This window comes from Aethalodelphis obliquidens, unplaced genomic scaffold (genome assembly GCF_003676395.1).
Source record: "Aethalodelphis obliquidens isolate GAN/ISIS:26980383/991018 unplaced genomic scaffold, ASM367639v1 scaffold36, whole genome shotgun sequence".
Classification (NCBI taxonomy): domain Eukaryota; kingdom Metazoa; phylum Chordata; class Mammalia; order Artiodactyla; family Delphinidae; genus Aethalodelphis; species Aethalodelphis obliquidens.
This window is the reverse complement of record NW_020837980.1, coordinates 15229764-15252299: the sequence shown is the minus strand read 5'-3', so window position 1 is coordinate 15252299 and position 22536 is coordinate 15229764. Positions and strand designations below refer to the sequence as shown.

At 38.8% G+C, this 22536-nt stretch overlaps 1 protein-coding gene across 6 annotated transcripts in view; it reads left to right on the top strand.

The window, feature by feature from the left end:
• MGST1 (microsomal glutathione S-transferase 1) overlaps nucleotides 1-19019 on the top strand; it is a 34444-nt gene extending 15425 nt beyond the window's left edge. For 4 of the 6 annotated variants that reach the window (XM_027129503.1, XM_027129502.1, XM_027129504.1 and 1 more), the window contains 3 exons: nucleotides 4809-4956; nucleotides 7151-7245; nucleotides 18410-19019. In XM_027129503.1, the coding sequence (XP_026985304.1) occupies nucleotides 4831-4956; nucleotides 7151-7245; nucleotides 18410-18656 (468 nt within the window). In that variant the 5' untranslated portion in view covers nucleotides 4809-4830 and the 3' untranslated portion in view covers nucleotides 18657-19019. Of the gene's footprint in view, nucleotides 1-1925; nucleotides 2365-4808; nucleotides 4957-7150; nucleotides 7246-18409 lie in introns of those variants that run through there. The other 2 variants (XM_027129506.1, XM_027129501.1) reach the window with 2 other exon arrangements.
• Nucleotides 19020-22536: the final 3517 nt, after the last annotated feature.

The window sequence follows — 22536 nt, the reverse complement described above, 5'->3', positions numbered from 1 at the left end:
CACCTCAGTCTATTCAGTAAAATCTAGAACTCATAAACAGCAATGAGACCACTGAATTATCTTTTTTCTTTGTCTCATGGGTACTGTTCTGTTGCTTTAAAAAGTCTAAAACTGCAGAGTCATGGCCATGGGAATGCGTGCTCACATACTGTGTGTTGCACAATATTGATGTAGAAAGGCTGCTATAGATAAGAGAACTTTGCTCTTTTTGGCTAACAGCCTATAAAGAGAAGAGGAATATTTCTCAGTTGGTAGTATCTATCACTCAACTGTGATAGATACTAAGGGAGCAGGGGTGGGATTCTGTGGGGTGCGGGGGACAAGACAGGAAGGGGATTTGACAGAAGGAGGTCCCCAGAAGGCCGGGGAAGTCTAAAATGTTTAGCCTTGATGGTAGATAGCCCACAAGTTCAACACTTGAGAAAGCTGGGCTCCAATCTTGGGCCCTCCACTGTGAATTTGGGTCAATTACTCATTCTACCTCTCTGGGCCTCAGTTTCCTTATATGTTAAAGGTAGAGACAAATATTTGCTCTGAGTACCTTAGAGTTCTCCAAATTCTCAAGTGAGATAATGTGATGGCTTTTGAAAACTCTAAAATTGTATCCTCAGTGCCTAGAACAGCACTTATTTATTTACCAAATACTTGTATAGAACTTACTGGGTCCCACTGCCTTTCTAAGCACGTTATTCACTTAATGCTCACAAGAGTCCTGTGAGGGAGGAAGTATTATTAACCTCATTTTTACAGGTAAGGTAAATTAATCATAGTGGGTAAGTGGCAGAGTTGCATCCACCTGGACCACAGTCTAGTTGCACAGTCTGTGTGAGCTCGACACACAGCTCTTTGTCCTTTGTAAAGGCATCACCTCCACATTAGGGGACTGAGCCCCCCACTCTGGCGATATAGGTAGAGATATTCTCCACTGTGCCAACCAGTGCTGGACAGTAAAAGGAACAATACACTGTCCAAATAGAATACATCATTGGAATCATTTATTTTCTATAACTCATCACCAAGTTTCATGTTTTGCTCTGCTTACTTTTCTTAGATTATTTCTACTGCACTCCTAGACTACTCAAATCACTGAACACTTTACCCTCTGAAGTATTATTACTACTATACTGCTCTCCTCCCTCCTGGTGACCTTTCATGTACAAAGTTTCCACTAACTATTTTTAGAGTGCAGTGCCCAGGCATGATGCAGGTTCAAGGCAACTTACTGACAAATTAGCTTCAAAAAAGAAAGTCTAGATCAGCACCACCTAATTTTGTGCTGTAAATGACCCCTATTTCTTAATGCCTTGTCTTTAACTCTCCTCACTCCACCCTCAGATGTGCTGGGAGTGGACCATGTTGATCCTGAGAGGCGATTTGTGGACCCATAGTGTGTGATACCAGAAGCTCCCAAAAGCCACAGACTTGAGCTAAGGCACATTTTGGTGATTGAGAAACTCTCTGTGTAAAGGACACTTTGTGTGTTGTTCACATTTAGAGAAAAAGCCTCCCATTGACCTTTGCCTCCAACTGCTCATGTCTTTGTGTTGTTTTCCCACCAACAGGTCTGGAAGTCTTCTACTTTTTCTCTATCCTTTCTATACCCATTTTCACTGAGAGAAAACCATCCTCTGGTTGCTAAATACACTTCATTCTGAGAACATTGGTGGGGAGGTACAGAAACTGTTTGACTTTTAAAATGATGGTTGAATAGCAGCATTTCCTACTTGATAAACTTTTCTTAAATTAAAAAAAAATTAACACCTCTGCTGTGTTTCTTCGTATCTCTGTCCAGAGGCATAGGACTTAGGGCTTCCTTATTAAGCTAATTACTCTACCTGCGTGCTGAAGGAGAGTGCAGTTTATTCATGACTCCCTCCCCCCCCCCCCCCCCCCCCCCCGCCATACTAGAACAAGAGCAGATACATTAAATGTTGCTAAAAGTATTATTTTGCACTGAGAAGCGTCAACTGAAAAAAACACACAACGTGAGAGCTGGGAGTTCAGCTTTAGTTGGGGCTTTCTGAGGACTGTAGCTCTTGAGGAGGTGTGGGTATCAGTATATATCTGATTTTGCTGAAGCGGGTATGTGCAGTCAAACACACATCTTAGTAGAAGTTTGCTGCTGGTTATGAGGAACAGATGCCTCCACTAATGATGTTAGTGCTTTTCTAGGTATGAGAAGATACCAAAAATTGGGCTCATAAAAATTTCTCCTGAAAATATCTAACTCTCTGAAGGCCTCTTCTGCCACTTTTCCCCAGAGCACACAGTGCCTCATTCCTGCCCTGCCCTGAACTCCTTTCAGGGTGTGTTAAAGGTCAGCGACGGCATTGGCTAGTGACTTCCTGCTAGTAGAATCAGATGGTGAGTGCTATTTTTAGTTGGCAGCATCTATCTAACATACTTGCTTTCAAGACTGCTGACTGTTGGAGGTGGGTTAATTTGCTACTGTGTGTGTGTGTGTGTATTTAAACTAAATACGATTGAGCCTTGAACAATGTGGGGGGTTAGGGGGGCCAGCCTTCCACGCAGTCGAAAATCCACGTATGACTTACCTCGCCCCCTTCTTATACTCGGTTCCTCTGTATCCATGGTTCTGCGTCTGCAGATTCAACCAGCTGCTAATTGTTTAGCATGCTGGTATTTAGTATTGAAAAAATCCAAATATAAATGGACCCACACAGTACAAACCCGTGTTATTCAGGGGTCAACTGTACATTTCTATTTGTCTGAATCCAAGGAGTATATTTTTAGCCTACCTTTTAAAATAGGGGTTGCTTAAGAAGCTTTGGGTTTTTTATTTGCAAAATGGGAGTAATACTTAACTTGTAGCATAATTGGAAAAGGAAGGAAGATAACAGATGGAAGGCGTGCCAGCGCTGCCAGCTGCAGGGTAGGCACTCAGTCAGTGTTAGTTGAATCAGAATTAAGCAGTTTGCAGTCTCTTGAAGGAGACAGTGCAGTGTGGTTGGTATACAAGACGTGAGGTCAGAGACCTGGGTTTGTGTCCCAGCATGGCTGCTAAGTCTCTCAAATTTCCATTTCATTCATCTGTAGAATAGATATACTTATGAGAATTATAATTTTATGGTTATGAAAATTATGTAAGGCAATGCACATAAAGTACGTGGTATAATTGGATGTGTAGCCAAGTCTTATAAAATTAAATATACATGTATTATATATGTGATTTATGTCCCATTCAACAGTAACATACAGACAACTGCATGACCGGTAGCAGAGTATAGAAAGATACGTAGGTTTACAGATTATTGGTAGATAGATAGATTGATCAGAATGATCACTCTAGGTTGCGTGCAGGGGTTGAGTTTTAAAGGCAGGAACAGATATGGTCTACAGGAGACAACACTCCATGCTAAGCCTGAAAAATAGCGTTTAAGCTTGGGTATGAGAAAAGATATTTGTTTATGTAGAAGGCATAGAAGATGTAGGTAGTGGGGCTGATAATAGAACAGAGGAGGTTAAAAAGAATGACTCTCAGATAGTGCGGAATTTCGGCTTTACCCTAAGTTTCTACCCACTTGGACTTCAGCATCACCCGTGTGTGTCTCTGTCTCCTTCCTGAGCACTTTCCCGGTTATACTTCCGACACCAGACTCAGGGCGTTACCTTCAGTTTACTCCTGACTGCTTTTAGGTGGAAGTAAATATGGAATGTGAAGTGACCTGAAGACTTACGTAAAGTTAATCCTCCTCCCCTTGTGCCTTCTACAAAAGCATCATAAATGCCAATTTTTCACCTTTCATTTGCGAGCCTGTTATTTTATGTTTCCATTATCCTGCTTCACCCTCTTCATGTGTGTTGATGTGAATGATGACCATGGTCTTGATGACAGCAGTGATTGTGAACAGGAGATCATAAACTTTATTGAGGGTTTTCATGGGCCAGGCACTGTGTTAGGTATGTTCCACATGTTATCTCAATTAAATCCTGACAACAACACGCTAAGTTAGGAGGTATTACTATTCCTACCTTACAAATGAAGAAATTCAGTTTCACAGAGGCTAAGTCTCTCAACCAAGGTTAATAGCAAAATGGTGTGACTGGAATTAGAACCCTGGAGTCTGAGATCTTGAATACGACTGAAAGGACAAAAGGCTGTTAAGTTGGGTTTGTAAAGGAGGACATATGTTAGAACTTAAGCATTTCTAATCAAACATTAATGATACTAAGTACTATGTACGTAGTTTGATGTTTCTGAAGAGATCCATGGATTCTGTTTTTGTGTGTGTCCAACTGGTGGCTCATCTTGATGCAAAAATATGATTATATTTCTGTCTTTAGAGCAGTTCACCTGTCTATTTTCACTTGTAATACCCCCTGCATTTTCATTTTCACTCAGTACTTGTTTGATGTCTTCAAGCTTAATGATATAGAACTAGAAAAAACCATAATAGTATTCATTTTGGCATTAAACCTAACTGATTATTTCTTCTTCAGATAACCCAGGATATCTCTTTTTTTTTTTTTTTTTGCGGTACGTGGGCCTCTCACTGTTGTGGGCTCTCCCGTTGCGGAGCACAGGCTCCGGACGCGCAGGCTCAGCGGCCATGGTTCACGGGCCCAGCCGCTCTGCGGCATGTGGGATCTTCCCGGACCGGGGCACGAACCCGCGTCCCCTGCATCGGCAGGCGGACTCTCAACCACTGCGCCACCAGGGAAGCCCTACCCAAGATATCTTTAAGAACAGTGTGGTTAATGCTGCAGTATAAGCACATCAAGTGACTGTCAAGCTATTTGGGGTATTTCTGTCTGCTTTTTCCTATCTTGTCTAAAATTTTTTTAAGATTCCAGACCAAAATTGAAACAATGGTCGACCTCACGCAGCTAATGGAGAATGAAGTATTCATGGCCTTTGCCTCCTACACAACGATTGTTCTTTCAAAAATGATGTTTATGAGTACTGCAACTGCATTCTATAGATTGACAAGAAAGGTAAGACATTGGAGGCAATATTTTCTTTTAAGAGTTGAGATTCTGGAAAGCAATTTTCTTAAATTATTTTTTGTAAAGCCCAGTGGCATATTGTAATACTGCAAATGAAATATGTAATCATTTGGTACAGGTGGTTCTGATATATTTATGGAATGGGTGCTTTTTCCTAGAAACTAGTAAATAGTTTTTTCGTTGTAGCTTTTACCTTTTGTCATGCCACTTAGCATATGAGATTTCTGGAGTATCAAAGTTTTCAAGGAAACTTTTTGTGATTTTGAAGTTAATTTTGCCTACTAGAGTTTAGAAAATAGTCATTTTCTAGACAGTGAACTGGTGTTTTCAGCTCTGTTACAGGTCAAGGATATGCCTTTGGGGATAGAATTAAAGTTCTTATTATCAGCAGAACCTCTTATGATTGGGATAAGACATTTGAATTTTGTGTGGTTATGAATTCTTAAGTGGATAATATTTCTACCCATTGTGATAAGAATGATTTTTTTAAAACTGGAGGCTTGGGGAGGGTGGTAGAAAGTTTTTGAAACACATAACCTATATTCAGGCAGGGTTTATGACAACAGTGATGGGGGTAAAGCAAAGCTACATCGACAAAGTTAAATGCTCTTGATTGGTGTGGTCCCTGTGCCTATTCAGCAGCTTCTTTCTGGAAACCATCGTTTCTCTTTTAGTCCCTGTCCTGAGTTTTTGTCCTCCAGAGCCTTGCTTTTATCTAGAAGTCACAGTCCTTCCTAAGGTATTTCCTCATTACTGTCTTGAGGTGTCATTTCTTCCCAGGGATATCTGCATTTTAATGGGGGGCACATACCCACATGTGTAACTCTGTAATGGGGCAAGGTGTTAGAGCAGCAGGCTATAAAGTGGCTGCTACCACCAGATCCACACTGTCCTCTAGAAATGTCATGGCACCAAGGATAGCAGAAATGTTGCTTGTCTTAAAAGGAGAAGGGAATTCCAGTTTGTGGAGTGCCAGTGATATACGTTAGGCGCCATGCCACTCTGTGTGTGTGTCGGATCATGGAAGCATTTTACATAATTGTTAGCATTATCATGTGAGATGAGCATTACTGTTCCCATTTTATAGATGAGGAAATACAAGTCAGAGAGATTAAGTAGCTTTCCCAAGGTCACACAGCAATAAAGGGTGAGGCTGAGATTCAAATTCAGATTGGTTTAAATGAAAATCTCATGCACTTTACGTTGTAATACCTTTATTCACTCATGCGAAATGTATTTGTTGAACATCCACTGTGTGCCAGGCAATTATTTAAGGACAAGACAGACAGATCTGACCTCAAGAGCTGATACTGTATCACACTGCTGCCCATCAGTTCTCCTCAACATCTTTACCTGAAATAAATGCTCATGTCATATTAAGAAAAATATTATAATATTTATGACGTTCCTCACCTTAAATTAAGGCTAATTTTAGAGTTCGTGTTTTTCTTTATTATATATTATTAAATACTGGGACATATTTAAATATTTTTAAATGCATGTTTCAAGTTTCAGGGAATGGGGGACTCATTTCAAACATCATAATAATGGCAGGAAGGAACGCATGAAGTATGCCCTAGAACATGTCCTTGGTGTTTATAGGAATGCGATTCAACTTCTTATATTTCACTGTATTGTTCAACACAAACTTCTAGTTAATTCAGAAAAAGAAAAGAGGCACATATATCCTAACAAAGTACAAAATACTTTTCCTGCCCCTCACCCTTTTATGCTGCATGCCCGTTCTCTGATATCCTTGGCAAGTAAACTTATGACTTTCATATGAGCCAACCAGTTAGAAATATTAATACTCTTGAGGGCAAGTGCACCAACATTACTGTAAAAAAATGCCAGTTCACCGTAATAGTCAATGAGGACTTAGAATTATGCTCTGTTTTTCCATTTTGGCTTCCTTTTCCCTATTTTTATACATTGGTTTTTATTTACGTTATTTATGCTTCTCTTAAAATTTGTTTTTACACTGTTAATAAAAATTCAGATTTTAAGGAGAGATGCTTTCTGCTACCCCTGGGTTTGGTCTATTGCTCCCATTTTTTTTTTCATAATGGCCAACTTGGATGCCTGTATTTCCTTCCGTTAAAATGTAAATAACTTATCAGATACAGTTACCCCCGTGTTACTTGGCATTTGAAATAGGTTTTTTCCTCGTTATTTGGAATAGGTTTTTGCCAACCCAGAAGACTGTGCAAGCTTTGGCAAAGGAGAGATTGCCAAGAAGTATCTTCGGACAGATGACAGAGTGGAACGTGTACGAAGGTGAACCCACTGTCTCCTGAAATGATTTACTTGATCAAAGAATTTTGGGACCAGAGTTAAGTGAGGATGTTGGGGTCTTGAAGAAAGAAGGAAGAAAAGTCTGTCATTTTACCTAGTCCATATAATTATAGAAAATTAGCGATCTAGATGTCTCCAACTATCACTGTGATTGCACATATTTCCAATTTAGCTTTTCTGTGCACTTTGTTGGGGTTAATGACTTTGTTCTGTGTAGGGATTTATCAAAAGTAATGACAGGTAGGAGGTGAAATGAGGATGGAAGATTCTTGCAGTTTTTGTCATCTTTCTCCAGAGATGAAACTGTCAGTTTGTGTAAAAGGTTGAAGAACTAGGTATTTTTGCATAAGATTCAAAATATGAACTTGGGAAATCTCTCCCTTTCCAATCTCTCTCTCTCTCTTCTTTGTAGATATTATGTTTAATATACTGAGAATGCAATGAACAGTGAAAAGCAGTAAGCCAAGATACCATCTACACAGTTTCCTAATAATACCAGGAATATACTTATTTTAAAAGCACATTGAATTCTAGTTCTGGAGTATATTTCTTAATCCTTGGCGTAAAGTCATGTAAATTGCAAACTTTTTTTCATCTTTACAGAGGTATTATTGACAAATAAAATTGTAAGATGTTTGAAGTGTACAATGTCATTTGATATATGTATATGTTGTGAAAGAATTCCCTCTATTGAGTTAATTAACACATCCATCACCTCACATATTTCATTTCCCCTCCTCTCTTTTTTTGGTGAGAACATTTAATTTCTACTCCTATAGCAACTTTCAGTTATACAGTAGCACAATACAGTGTTATAAACTATAGTCAGCATGTTATTATACTTTAGATCCTCAGACCTTGTTCATCTTATGACTGACGATTCGTACCTTTTTATCAACCTCTCCATATTTCCCCCAACCTCTAGCGCCCTGGCTACCACTAGTTTCTGTTTCTATGAATTTGATTTTTTTCCTTTTGGTAGATTCCGTGTATAAGTGATACCATATAATATTTGTCTTTCTCTGTCTTAATTATTTCATTTTGCCTAATGCCCTCCAGTTTCATCCAAATGACAGGATTTCCTTTTTTTTTTTTTAAGACTAAATAATATTCCATTGTGTGTGTGTGTGTGTATGGTTAGATTGTTTCCATGTCTCGGCTGTTGTGAATAATGCTGCAATGAATATGGGAGTGCAGACATCTCTTTGGGATAATGGTAGTTCTCTTTTTAATTGTTCGAGGACCTTCCATACTGTTTTCCATAGTGGTTGTACCAGTTTACATTCCCAGCAACAGTGTGGAAGGGTTCCTTTTTCTCCACAACCTGGCAAGCATTTTCTATCTCTTGTCCTTTTCATAGTTGCCATCCTAACAGGTATAATGTGATAACTCATTCTGATTTAGGATGATTGGTGATGTTGAGCACCTTTTATGTAACTCTTGGCCAGTTGGATGTCTTCTTTGGAAAAATGGCTAATGGGGTCTCCTTTTTTAATTGAGTTATTTTTACTTGTTTATTTGTTTTGGGCTATGGAATTGTATGAGTTCCTTATATATTTTGAATATAAGCCCTTATCAGATATGTGGTTTGCAAATATTTCCTCCCATTCCATAAGTTGCCTTTCAATTTTGTCGATGGTTTCTTTTGCTGAGCAGAAGCTTTTTGGTTTGATGGAGTCTCATTTGTTTGTTTTTGCTTTTGTTGTCTTTGCTTTTGGTGTCAAATCTAAAAAATCATTGCTAAGGCCAATGTCGAAGAGCTTACCGACTGTCTTTTCCTTCTAGAAGTTTTATGGTTTCAGGTCTTATGTTCAAGTTTTTAATCCATTTTGAGTTGATTTTTGTGTCTGGTGTAAGATAGGGTCCAGTTTCATTATTTTGCTTGTGGAAATGTAGTTTTCCTGACACAATTTATTGCAGAGGCTGTCCTTCCCTATTGTGTATTCTTGGCTCCTTTGTAAAAAATTAATTGACTATGTATGGGTTTATTTCTGGACTCTCTATTCTGTTCCTTTGATCGATGTGTCTGCTTTTATGCCAATACAATACTGCCTGGATTACTATAGTTTTTTAATGTAGTTTGAAATCAGGAAGTATGATGCCTCCAGCTTTGTTTTTATTTCTCAAGATTGCTTTGGATATTCAGGGTCATTTGTGGTTTCACACAAATTTTGGGATTTTAAAAAAGTTCTTTAAAAATGCCACTGGGATTTTGAGAGGGAGTACATTAAATCTGTAGATTGCTTTGGGTAGTGTGGACATTTTAGCAATATTAATTCTTCCAATCTATGAGGAGAGAATATCTTTTCATTTATTTATGACTTTTATTTCTGTCTTCAGTGTCTTATAGTTTTCAGTGTATAGATCTTTCATCTCTTTGTTTAAATTAATTTCTAAGTATTTTATTCTTTTTGCTGCTATCTTAAATGGAATTGTTTTTTAAGTTTCTCTTTCTGATAGTTCATTGTTAGTGTATAGAAATGCAACTGATTTTTTTTATTGTAGTTTATTGAAATTTGAGCAAGAATTTGGCTTTGATATTCTCCAACAAAATATTTTTGTACATTGATTTCATATCCTGAGACTATACTGAATTCATTTATTACTTCTAACAGTTTTTGGTGGAATTAGGTGAGTGTTTTTAATATCATATCCTATCATCTACAAATAGAGATAGTTTTACTTCTTTCTTTCTGTTTTGGATGACTATTTCTTTTTCTTGATTAATTGCTCTGACTAGGATTTCCAGTACTATGTTGAATAAAAGTGATGAGAATGGGCATCCTTGTCTTGTTCCTGATCTTAGAGGAAAAATTTTTGGCGTTTCACCATTGAGAACCATGTTAGCTGTGGACTTGTCCCATATAGCCTTTATTACACTGAAGTACATTCCATCTATAACCAGTTTGTTGTGAGTTTTTATCATGAAAGGATTTTGGGTTGTCAAATGCTTTTTCTGCTTCTATGGAGAAGATTTTTTAAAAATTAATTTATTTGTTTATTTTTGGCTGTGTTGGGTCTTCGTTTCTGTGTGAGGGCTTTCTCTAGTTGCGGTGAGCAGGGGCCACTCTTCATGACGGTGCGCGGGCCTCTCACTGTCACGGCCTCTCTTGTTGCGGAGCACAGGCTCTAGAAGCGCAGGCTCAGTAGTTGTGGCTCACGGGCCCAGTTGCTCCGCAGCATGTGGGATCTTCCCAGACCAGGGCTCAAACCCGTGTCCCCTGCATTGGCAGGCAGATTCTCAACCACTGTGCCACCAGGGAAGCCCCTGAGAAGATTTTTATCTTTCATTTTGTTAATGTAGAGTATCACACAGATTGATTTGCAGATGTTGAACTATCCTTGCATCCCTGGAATAAATCTCACTTGATAATGGAGTATGATGCTTTTGATCCTTTCAATTAAACTGTTTAATTTGTTTTGCTAATATTTTGTTGGGGATTTTTGCCTCGTGTTCATCAGGGATATTGGCCTGTAATTTTCTTTTCTTGTAGAGTCCTTATCTGACTTGGATATCAGGGTAATACTGGATTTGTAAAATGAGTTTGTAAATGTTCCCTCCTCTTTTATTTTTTTGGAAGAGTTTGAGAAGGATCAGTTGGGTAATGTATTCTTAGTTGGTAGTTTTTTCTTACAGAACTTTGAATATATCATCCCACTCTCTCTGGCTTGCAAAATTTCTGATAAAAAATTCCGCTGATAATCTTATGTGGGTTCCCTTGTATGAAACAAGTTGCTTTTCTCTTGCTGCTTTTAAGCTTCTCTCCTTGTCTTTAACTTTTGATAAGTTAATTATAACGTGTCTCGGTGTGGGTCTCTTTGGATTCATCTGTTTTGGTACTTTCTGAGGTTTTTGTAGTTGAATGTCTATTTCTTTCTTCAGATTAGGAACATTTTCAGTCATTACTTCTTTGGGTAAGTTTCTGCCCCCTTTTCAGTCTCATACTTCTGGTACCTCTATAATGCATATATTGGTCTTTTTGAGGGTTTTCCAATAAGTTCCTTAAGCTATTGTCACTCTTCTTCATTATTTTTTCTTTTTGTTTCTCCGATGGATGAATTCTGCTGCACTGTCTTCAAGTTTGCTGAACCTTTCTTCTGCTTCATCTAATCTGTTGTGACCTCCTTTATTGAATTTTTTAATTCAGTCATATTCTTCAGCTCTGTGATTTTTGTTTGTTACTTTAAAAATATTTTCTATTTCTGTTGAAATTCTCACTTTGCTCGTGCATTGCTCTCCTGACCTTGATGAGCATCTTATGACCAATATTTCCATCAGGTAAATCACTTATCTCTGTTTCAGTAAGGTCTGTTTCTGTAGATTTATCTTGTTCTTTTGTTTGGAACATATTTCTCTGTTTCTTTATTTTTCTGTATTCTCTGTGTTGGTTTCTGTGCATTAGATAAAACAACCACCACTCCCAGTCTTGACAGAGTGGTCTCATGTGGGAGATGAACCTTGTCAATTAGCTTGAGCTCCTGGTTGTCTCTCAAGCCTTTGTGATTCTCCAAGCTGCCTTCTTTGTTTCTACTGGCTCCTAGTTTTTGAGTGTGTGCCAAGACTTTTCAAGTGTTCCAAAGGGGAGGATCACAGTCAGCAGCTAGCTGCAAGCAGATTGGAAGCTGGACTCTCAAACAACAGCTGGGAAAGTAGGTAGTTAAGCCCCTTCCAGAGAGAAACTGGGATTTGGGCATTTTTCCTGGGCTCAGGTGTATAGCTGTGGGGAGAGCTCTTGTACCTATTAAGAAACTGCTTCCTTGTTTGCTGTAGTCCTGTGGAAGTCATGAATGCAAGCCCCGTTGGCTGTCAGAGCCAGGCAATCCAGGAGCCTGTCCCTTCAGTAGTAGCTGCAAAAGTTGGGGTGCCAGAAGTGCGTACAAGCTCCTTCCAAGGAGATACTGGCAACTTGGAGTGGGCTAGAGGGAGAAGGTGAGGGATGTGTCTTCTGGCTTCTCCAGTCTCTGTGGAGGATTATAGCCAGCCCCTAGATGCATACTGAATTAGAAGCCTGACCCTCAGCAGCAGCTTTAAAATATACAGATGAATGCCTTTTAGGGAAAGACTGGAGGATGGACATTTTTGCCTGCTCCCTCTTCACTGAGCCTTGGGGGTGGGGGGAGCTGCGGCAAGTGCTTGTGCTTGTTGAGAACTGCTTCTTTGTTTGCTGTATTCCTGTGGGACTTGTGAATGGTAGCACTCTTGGCTGTCAGAGCCAGGTGATCCAGAGACCCATCACTTGGGCTGCAGCCATAAAAGCTGAGGTGCAGATGTGTGTAAGCTCCTTCTGGGGAGATACTCGCGACTTGTTTTGGGCTAGAAGGAGAAAATGGAGCAGGTGTCTACTGGCTTTCCTAGGAAGGATCAGAGCCAGACCCTAGATGCAGGCAAACTGGAAGCTTGACCTTTAGGTAGCAGTTTTTAAAGTATGCAGGTGGATCTCTATGTGGGAAAGACTGGGAGGTCGGCATTTTTGCCTGTTCCCTCTGTACTGAGTCCTGGGGGAATAGCTACAAGAAGTCTCATGCACCTGTTAACAACTTTGCTTTTGTTTGCTATAGTCCTTTGGGTCTCCAAAATGCAATCCTCACTGACTTACAGAGTTAGATGTTTTGGTGGGGGCCTGTTTTGGGGTGAAAGTCTTAAAGGTTGGGTCACTAAATATGAGGTCTAAACCCTTTTCTCCTCAGGGAGAAGCTGGGAGTTGAGAATTCCCTTCCGACTGTATGGTGCTGTTCTGGGGGTGGGGTTTATAGCAAGATTTTCTCAGCCTTTCCTTATCCATTTCGACGTGCGTATTTTCTCATTCTCTCAATGAGCAGAAGTTGCTCAGCTGGTTTCTGCATTTCTTTCAGAGGTAATTGCTCCATGTGTAACTGTCCATTTGGATCTCTGGAAAGAGGGGAGTTCAGGAGCCCCCTCTGTCACCATCTTGGCCAACCTTCTCCCCACCGCAAAATTTTTTATATTGAGATTCCATTGCCAATCCATCAGTTACCTTTTTCTAACATGTGAAACATTAAAGTTATGTACCGTCTTCATTTAGTATTTTCTAATGCTCATCTAAACTGGAGTACAATTCTAGACACATTTCACAGGATAAGCAAAATTATGTAAAATTAAAGAAGCAGTGAAGAGTTTTCATAGCCATACTTAAACATTTAGATATTTAGTTTTGTGATGAATAGTTAAGATATGAAACATCATGAATATATTTGACTACACTTCTTCAATTTGTTGAGTATAAATAGATAATGAAATGGGGACTGAAAGAAAAAAATTTACTTCTGTAATTCATGTATCTGCTGCAGCATCAAATCCCTTTGGAATCTAGATCATATTTGCATCATCACTTTTGACTTCCTGGAAAGTCTGAAGCCCCTCCCAAGATCTCTGCAGATTCCCTTATGGTATATAGTCTCAAGATTAACTCAGTCTGCAATCCTGCATTTGTGCATGTTTCCGTGTTCTGCATTTTGTTAGGCTGATGTAAACTTGGTTCTTTCCTCAACTCTGTCAACAAATCAAGTTAAAAATGTGATAAAAATAGACCTGACTGAATCAAGGTGCAGAGTTTACAGTGTGGCAACACAAACATTTCAAGTTGTATGTTACAGTGCTCTGTCTTTCAGCATCCTCTCCCTGGGAAAGTTGCATTGTGCCCTTGTCACCTCACAAAATGGTCAGCATTACACCATTTTGCAGGCTGTTCTTTTACCCCATGTACTTCTCTGCTCCTCCAGTACCGAAATTTAATTTTTTTATTTATGCAGAAGTTTAATCTCAAATTATTTATCAAGCAAGAATGGCTTTTTCTAAGAGGAAGTCTATGCTAGATAGTTAGAATAAAATTTTAACTTTTGCTTCACTTAGTTATATATTTGTTAATTCAGCAGTCCTACTGATTAAAGTGGCCAGGTTTTTTTTTTTTTTTTTTGTGGTACGCGGGCCTCTCACTGTTGTGGCCTCTCCCGTTGCGGAGCACAGGCTCTGGATGTGCAGGCTCAGCGGCCATGGCTCACGGGCCCAGCCGCTCCGCAGCATATGGGATCTTCCCGGACTGGGGCACGAACCCGTGTCCCCTGCATGAGCAGGTGGACTCTCAACCACTGCGCCACCAGGGAAACCCCAAAGTGGCCAGTTTTAAAATGGATTGTGTCAAGAATATGGATCTAAAATAGTCTCAGGAATCTCTCAAAGAATCAGTGTGAAAATTTCAAACAGTATCAGAGGAAAATTATATGTGTTATGATGAAAAAGAATAAAAATTAGAAAAGGTGAATAAAGCTTTGTGGAGTTATCAAAACCACTAAAGAGAAAGTAAGCAGTTTAAAGCTTTGTCTCATCCTTTTTGTGCATCCCTTTTAGGGAAGGTAATCAAATACATGATGCTAATCATGACCCTATGCTCATAAAATTGCCCAGAACTGGAAAGTGACAACAATTAGACCTTTAGTAGCATTAGTAAGTTTGAAAGGAAGATCAAAGTAAGTCTCACCTATGAAAACTTAGCAACAGGTATTTTATTGGGGGATTTTTAGATTCCTCCCCACTCTCCCTTCCCAGCCCCTACTTCTGTCTCTCCTTGCCCATGGGATTGTATTTCTAAAGGAGAAAGACATTATCTAAGCTGATCTCATCAGGTTGTGAACAACAAATAAAATTTAGTGAGAATGATTGACCTTAGCTGTGAAAGGAGTCAGTGTCCTTGAGGAGGTGCAGCCACTGTGTGTCCAGCGCCTCCTGGCGATCAGACACTGGCTTTTCAGTGCGGCAAAGAAAGAGAGTGTCCAGGAAAGGCAAGGCATCCAGTTTCCAGGTGTATTTTTTTTGAGATCGGATCAGTCCCATCAAAAAATTTCCTACTAACCAATCTCTTTTGGAGATACTTTTCAGAGAAAGAGTTTCCAGAATCTCCACTTTGCATTTTTAACCTAGAATTTTTCATTACTTCCACATGTAATTATCATGTTATTTCTATTAGCATATTTCAGTGACAGGGACAGAACTTGGCTACAAAGGAAGTGAAAATTATGCTTTCAGGTATGCAATAGTGAGAAAATTAATACATTCTACACATATGGAACACTTAATTAAAAATATAAAGTAATATGTGTTGAAATGTCAAGATAAGTAGCCTAAAGTTATTTATATTCTGGGCAGACAGAAATCAGTGATGATTAGAAAACCTTTTACATTATGCATTTATTCAATCCTATCCCATCTTGTTCTAGAAAGAATTCAAGACCAAATGTGTTCCCTACAACAAGGTAAAAAGAAAGTTGTGCGGTAATCAGGGCAGCTGGAGAAATACAGGGTAGCATTCAAAAGAGGAAAAGGGGGGTGGTACTTAGGAAGAGGAGAGATGTTTAGAATAGGCTATGTTCAAAGGTAGAGAATACCCCTTCACTGAAACTGTTCAGTGGAGTCCAGGTGATACTCGCTGGGGATTCTTCAAGGAACTGGAGCATGGGCTAGGATTTGAGCCAGATGACTTCCCTTCTGGCCCCAATGCATGAAGGAAGCATTTATTGAGAGATTACCGTGTGTGTCTCATGGTCACTTCTTTTATTGGAGTGCTATAAAATAGCTTTAAGACTGGGTTCCTGCCCTTGAGGGGGTTTATAACTTTTCCCCTAAAAATAAGACCAACATTCATGTAGTTAGAGAATGAAATAAAGCAGTCTCCCATTAGATGTTAAGTCGTGAGGTACAGGGTATTAGTTCCTAGGGTATTTAAGAATATTTCATAAAGGAAGAAGCTGCAGAATGTTAGGAGAAGGAGAGGAGAGATCACATCAATTTGGGAAATTTTCTTTGTGGGAATTTGGACATACTGCTGCTGTATGCTGATCGTGAAGTACTTTGGGTAAGAGAAGGGAGTTAGCAAGTCTGGTGTGAAGCTCCTTTTGTAGTTGGCCATCCCCTGATAATTCTCAAACATGTCTAGCAACTCTGGTCAAGGTCAGGGTGATGCTGAGATCCGAGTGGTTCTGATCTGACTAAGAAGGTGTGACTGGTGCATCATAAGCACAGAGCAGGGCTGATGGGAAGGTCAGCCCAGAGCAAGCTTGCCCCAAGGAGCATCTGCCTGAAGGAGAAAGGAAACAGGAACACAGGATGATGGAGGGGGGGAAATAGACCCCGGTAGAAGGTGGTCACACATAAAGATGGATGTCCACCAGGTATTAGATTTTGGTAGCTGTCTAGGAATGACGTGAAAATGAAGGCAGCTGCCCCTCTAGGATGAGTTCTGTTGTTTGAGCAGAGAAAGGGTTATGGTGGAAGGGTGATACTGAACTACAGCAGGAGCTGACTGGGAGAGTTGGGTAAGCACGTGCCTGGCTCAGGGTCTGAAAAAGAAGAGCATATAAAATAGCGTAAATTAACACAGAGTATGAGGCTCCATTGAAAACAGGCCTTACTAGGACAATAAGGAATGCTATTTCTGAGACCGTTTTGAGGGCCAAGGACAGGGAAAGAGAATTGAAAAGAGAATAAGATAAAGAGAGAGAGGGAAGCCAGAAAAAAATGGAGGGGCGAGTAAGGTCCAAGGAAGCCCTGCCTTTGAACTTCCTTCCCTCTCCCTCCACTGGAGCTCTTTACCCCTCATTGTCCTTGACTTTCTTCTCTTCTCTTTGCCAATTGCTTAACACAGGCTTAGAAGTAAACACATTTCCACAGAGTCTCACCATTATAGGTTCTTTCCCAACTTTAAAACGTCTGTCCTTTTAGAATGTTGTGAAGGAGAAAAGTAACATGGCCAAGATGGGAGGTGAAGATATATCTGTGGTCCAGCAGGAGAGTTCAAAGGACCCAAACAAATACCCTTGGTGTAATTGGTGAAGCTCTTCTTTAGTAGAAAATAGTATTCCTGTCCTTTCTTGCCCACCTCACTCTCAGTAACCCTTGGGTTGTTCCATGAAAGAGAAGGGATAAGAACTCCCATGCCTTTCTGTCTTGGCTTTTATTCAGGAACAGACAGTTGTTTATTTAAATCTTTCAAGACTGTTACTTACCTAGGTTACTGTCGCATTCTTCATACCTTTATGTTGTCATCATCTTTGTCAAAAAGGTGGTGAGAAAGGATAATCTACTGGAAACAGGAGAAAGGAAAGTAGGGGAGGAGAATAGTGATCATTGAGCAGGCAATATGTAATAGTTATGTTTTTTGCTAAAAGAAAAGAGAGTAACATAAAACCAATATTTTTCATTTTGAAATATGTATTGATAGCTGATAAGCGCTATCAAAATCTCAATTTCTAGTCTAGATTCTTAAGCAGTTTTTAACTCTGGAGACTTGAACAGGAGTACCAGATTTTTGAAGATTAAGCAGTTTAAAAAAATGTCAAGTCAATAATACATGTGCCTTGTATTCAAGGTGCCATGAATTGGAGGAAAACTTGTGTCTAAAACATGCTTTCTGTTTTCTTATAGCTGTGGTATAAAATCCCAATCAAGGAAATATGTCTTTCTCTTTATTGTCTATCAATTTTGTGTATACTTTGCACTTTGCTCCATCACTACTAACTAATTCCTTTTGCAATTTGAGGATAGGTTGGCTAAATTTTTTCCCATGTTTGAAAGACTAGTTATGTATTCTGTTATATGGATGTGGAGAGCATGAATTTCTTGATATTAAATTGGTAAATTGATTCTTGGCAACCTAGTGGATTGGGTGAATGGGCAAGGGTGGTCTCGGGAGCCATTTTGCAGACTAGCACAAGTGAGGGAGGAGTCTTAAGAAAGATCATAACCAAAACGATTTTGTTCTTTTCGGAAGAGGAGTTTTTATAAGAAGAATCTTGAATTGCTGTTGTATGGACCTTAGAAGAAAAAATATTTTATATGTATAAAAATGGAGTGAGTTTTATTATATAGATGCAGTTTTGATAGTCTTGAAAGTGCAAAAAACCTTCTCTGTTGTATGTTGAGATACACTACAAATAAAAGAAACAAGATAACGAGACATTCTAAATAAGAGTCAAGTGGGTAAGGAAGCAAGGGAATTCGAGAGAAATAAAATGAATCTTACTTTGCATGTTTAAGATCCATTAACACTTCTATTTAGTTTCAGAAGAGAGGAAAAAATGAATATATTTCTGCTGATTTTGAAATTTGTGTTTTACAAGTCATCTTTTTCCACAGAGCCCACTTGAATGACCTCGAAAATATTGTGCCATTTCTTGGTATTGGCCTTCTGTATTCCTTGAGTGGTCCAGATCTCTCTACTGCCATCCTGCACTTCAGGCTCTTTGTTGGAGCACGAATCTACCACACAATTGCATATTTGATACCCCTTCCCCAGCCAAATCGCGCTTTGGCTTTTTTCCTTGGATATGGAGTTACACTGTCAATGGCTTACAGATTGCTGAGAAGTAGGTTGTACCTGTAAAGAGAATCATACAACTCATCATCCAGTGATTTTCTAACAATTCTGTACTTCCAATTTGTAACAAATACTTTTTAAGATTTTAAGTGGGAAGGGAGCAGGGAAATTAAGATAGGGAAAACCTGGTCTGAATATTAATGTCACCAATATCCTTTATTCTTTCTTAATATTTGCACTAGAAATTTAACATAATTTTTAGCTCTTTTGTCTTATTCTTAAGTACTTTGTTTTAAATTTTGATTGTAATTTGTAACATTATTCAACATTTCATATTTTAAATCTTTAGAAAGAGTAAGTACATGTATGTTAAACTTGTATTTCAGTATTGCTGAAATCGGCGTATGAAATAAAGAATTTAAAGAACGATTTCATTTGGTTTTATTTTTCCCAACATATTTTCAAAAGTTTCAGGGTTTCCCTGGTGGCGCAGTGGTTGAGAGTCCGCCTGCCGATGCAGGGGACACGGGTTCGTGCCCCGGTCCGGGAAGATCCCACATGCCGTGGAGCGGCTGGGCCCGTGAGCCATGGCCGCTGAGCCTGCGCGTCCGGAGCCTGTGCTCCGCAACAGGAGAGGCCACAACAGTGAGAGGCCCACGTACCGCAAAAAAAAAAAAAAAAAAAAAAAAAGTTTCAATCCTACAGAAAAGTAGTACAATGAACTTCTATATGTCTTTCACCTAGATTTACCAGTTGTTAATATTGCCGCATATTTGCTTTAGCTCTTATCACTCAGTGTTTTTTTCTGAACAATTTGAAAGTAAGCTGCAGATACTATATCATGCATTTAAGATATTTCATTCCTAAATACTTCAACATTTATCTCCTGTGTACAAAGCAGTCTCCAAATAACCATACCATTCTCACACCAAAGAAATTTAACTCTAATACAATATTTATTAACATACACAGATCATATTTAAATTCCCCAATTTTTCCAATAATGTCTTTTATAACTGCTTTATTTTTGATCCAGGAATCAAACAAGGATGTCACACTGCCTTTTGTTATCATTTCTATTTAGTTTTCAATAAAATGGATGAGTTCTTTCATTTTTTTTTATCTTTTATGACTGGCATTTTTTGAGAAGTTTAGGCTGGTGGTTTTCTAGAATGATCCTTAATCTGGTTTGGTTTTGTATATTATTTTCTCATTCTTAGATTCAAATTAAACATTTTTGTTAACGTTGTGTTCTTCAGATTACAGCACGTTTGATGTCAGTTTGTCCCATTAGTGGTGATCAGTTCAGTAAGGTAGTATCGACCAGATTTATTCACTGTAAAGCTATCTTTTTGTAATCGTATTTAGGGTGATAAATTGAGACTGTGCAAATCCTGTCCTCCTACAAACTTTCACCCAATGGATTTAGCATCAAATAATGCTCAGTTTTGTTTCTATATAAAAATATAAAAATTCATAAAGCATATATTTACAAACATATAAACCCTATATACATCCATACATATTTATATTTTTTGTCTTGAATGATGTGTACTTAAACCTTTATAATAAAGGATGAACTGTTAAAATATTGATATTTTTCTTATACTCACCATTTATATTATTAGTTTTTCTCTCTCTTGATTACTCTTAATTTTAATACATATTTCTTAAGTAGTGCTTTTAGTCGCGCTCATAATGGTTCATTTAGGTTTACCACACAAATGAAAAGTCACTGTGTTTATATTTTAAGTTTCATAATTTGAGCAGCTCTTAAGTCCATAAACGTATTGGACAATTGACTGTGGAGAATTCTGTACAAGTTTCTTTTCACTTCTTTTCCTAATGTTAAAAGCAGCTTTGCATATCAGGAAAGCTTTGTGGTATAATTAATGGAAAAGATCATGAGCTCAGAAGTGAAAAGTTCAAAATTTAAGGATTAGATCTGCCTGCGTAAACACGCACGCGCACACACACACACACACACACACACACACACACAGACACCCTACCCTCTGGATTTGGGTAACCTATTTACTCTGTCCAATCTGTAGTTTCCTTAAACTTTTGTTACATTTTTTGAAGGTCAAATGATCTATGTATGTGAAAAAAAGATATTCTAAACAATAAAGTGTCCTCCATATGGAAATTATTTGAGTAATCTATCGAGCACAAAGATTCAGTTAGCTGAGTTTTGTGTAAGATACTTGTTTAACCATTGTCACTTCTGTAATTGTTCTCATAAATTTTCTACTTCCCTGGTAATGCTTCTCAGAGTAGTAGCAGAATGTACTGTGGTTATTGGTTACCCACTCAGCTACTAATATTTGATATCTATTACTTAACAACTATCAGGAAAAAGAAAGGACATTTAAATTATATGTTCTTAGAGGTATAAAAACTATGTATGTGTGCAGAACATGTTTAAGAAAAAATGAAAATGTCTAGAGATCACCCACTTCAATTTCCAAGTTTGAATAATAGTTGTAAAGACAATTTAAAATGGTTTCTAACTGTGTTTTCACTCAGAAGAGAAGCTGTAGATGTTGGGGAATTTATTAGTGAAACTGTTGTAATGGAGGAGGATGGATGAAGGAAAAACTATTTACTGGTCCAGTGTCTCCTGTACCAAGGAATCCCCACCTGACCACATGACACACTGGACTCTGGAGGGACGTCTGTGCTATAAGTGGCTTTGACTTGTGATGGGACAGAGGTGGAGAAGAGATTGCACAGTTTGTATTAACACTGTTACCTAGGAGGGACCTGATGGATATGTTCATGTTTCTACCACTTAATTAGAACTCTTTGAACGCAAGGATTGTGTTTTCTTTGTCTTTATATATACATTCTCATTCATGTACACAAACATGAATGTGTGAATGCACATCTGCATTCACACACCCCATTCTCGGACTCCACACTCACCACACACACACACACACATACACACAGGAGTTAGTACCACCACCATCACCAGTACTAACCATTATGTATGCACTTAATAATTAGGTAACAAGTTACTTCTTCAAATTTCACCACTCCCTTCACTCAAGCCTTGGTCTCTCACCAACCCTAAACTAACTCTACCATAAGTAAGTCAAGTTTCTTCTGCAGAAATCAGAAGGTATTTATCTGTAATTCTTATAGAAGCATCATCTAGGGTGGTGATGGGAGTTTTAGTGAGAGGGTGCAGTGACTCTCAAATGGGGCTGGAGGGTGGGGCAGATTTTATCAAAATCTCTACAGCTAGCATCTACACATACACACAATATACTGAATCAATATTATTTAGGACATAAGCCCTATGGTTATTTCACGTAGTACTACGTAGAGTAGAATCTTCTTAGCAGGTGGGGACATCTATCTCTAAGATGTACTTATTTGGCTCGGACATGTTGAAAGATGGTGGTGGGACATCAGAATTTGACATATATTAAAGGGCTCTGTGGTTTTAAAAGACTGAGAAAACCTTATCTGATCAGTGCCAAATGGGCGGGACCCTCTGCTTTGAAAAGTCAAACACTTACTCTTTCAGGGTATCGATGTGACTAGGCCCTGAGAGGTAGACTCATAAATGAGACTTGAGTGTAAACCATAATAGCAAGGAATTCACTGAAACTCAGTCCTATAACTGTCCCATGGTCTAGTGGTTTTGAATTCCAGGGGTCACTCCATTCTGGCCCTGTGGTCAAGCTGCCTTGGAAGTTAAATTGTGATCAGAAATCCTCTCTTGATTTTCTCTGGGGAAGCACTGCCAAAGGTACCAAAGTTACTCCATGACTCAGTGCTCTGCACACTATAGGAAGGCTTGTGTGGCTTGGAGAGCATGGGTTCACAGCAAAGAGAGTTGGATGAGTCAAACGTTCAATGGCATAAGACTAAGGTAACCTGATATATCCGTTTCAAGATAGAGGTGATGTCATGAATGGGACTAAAAATACTT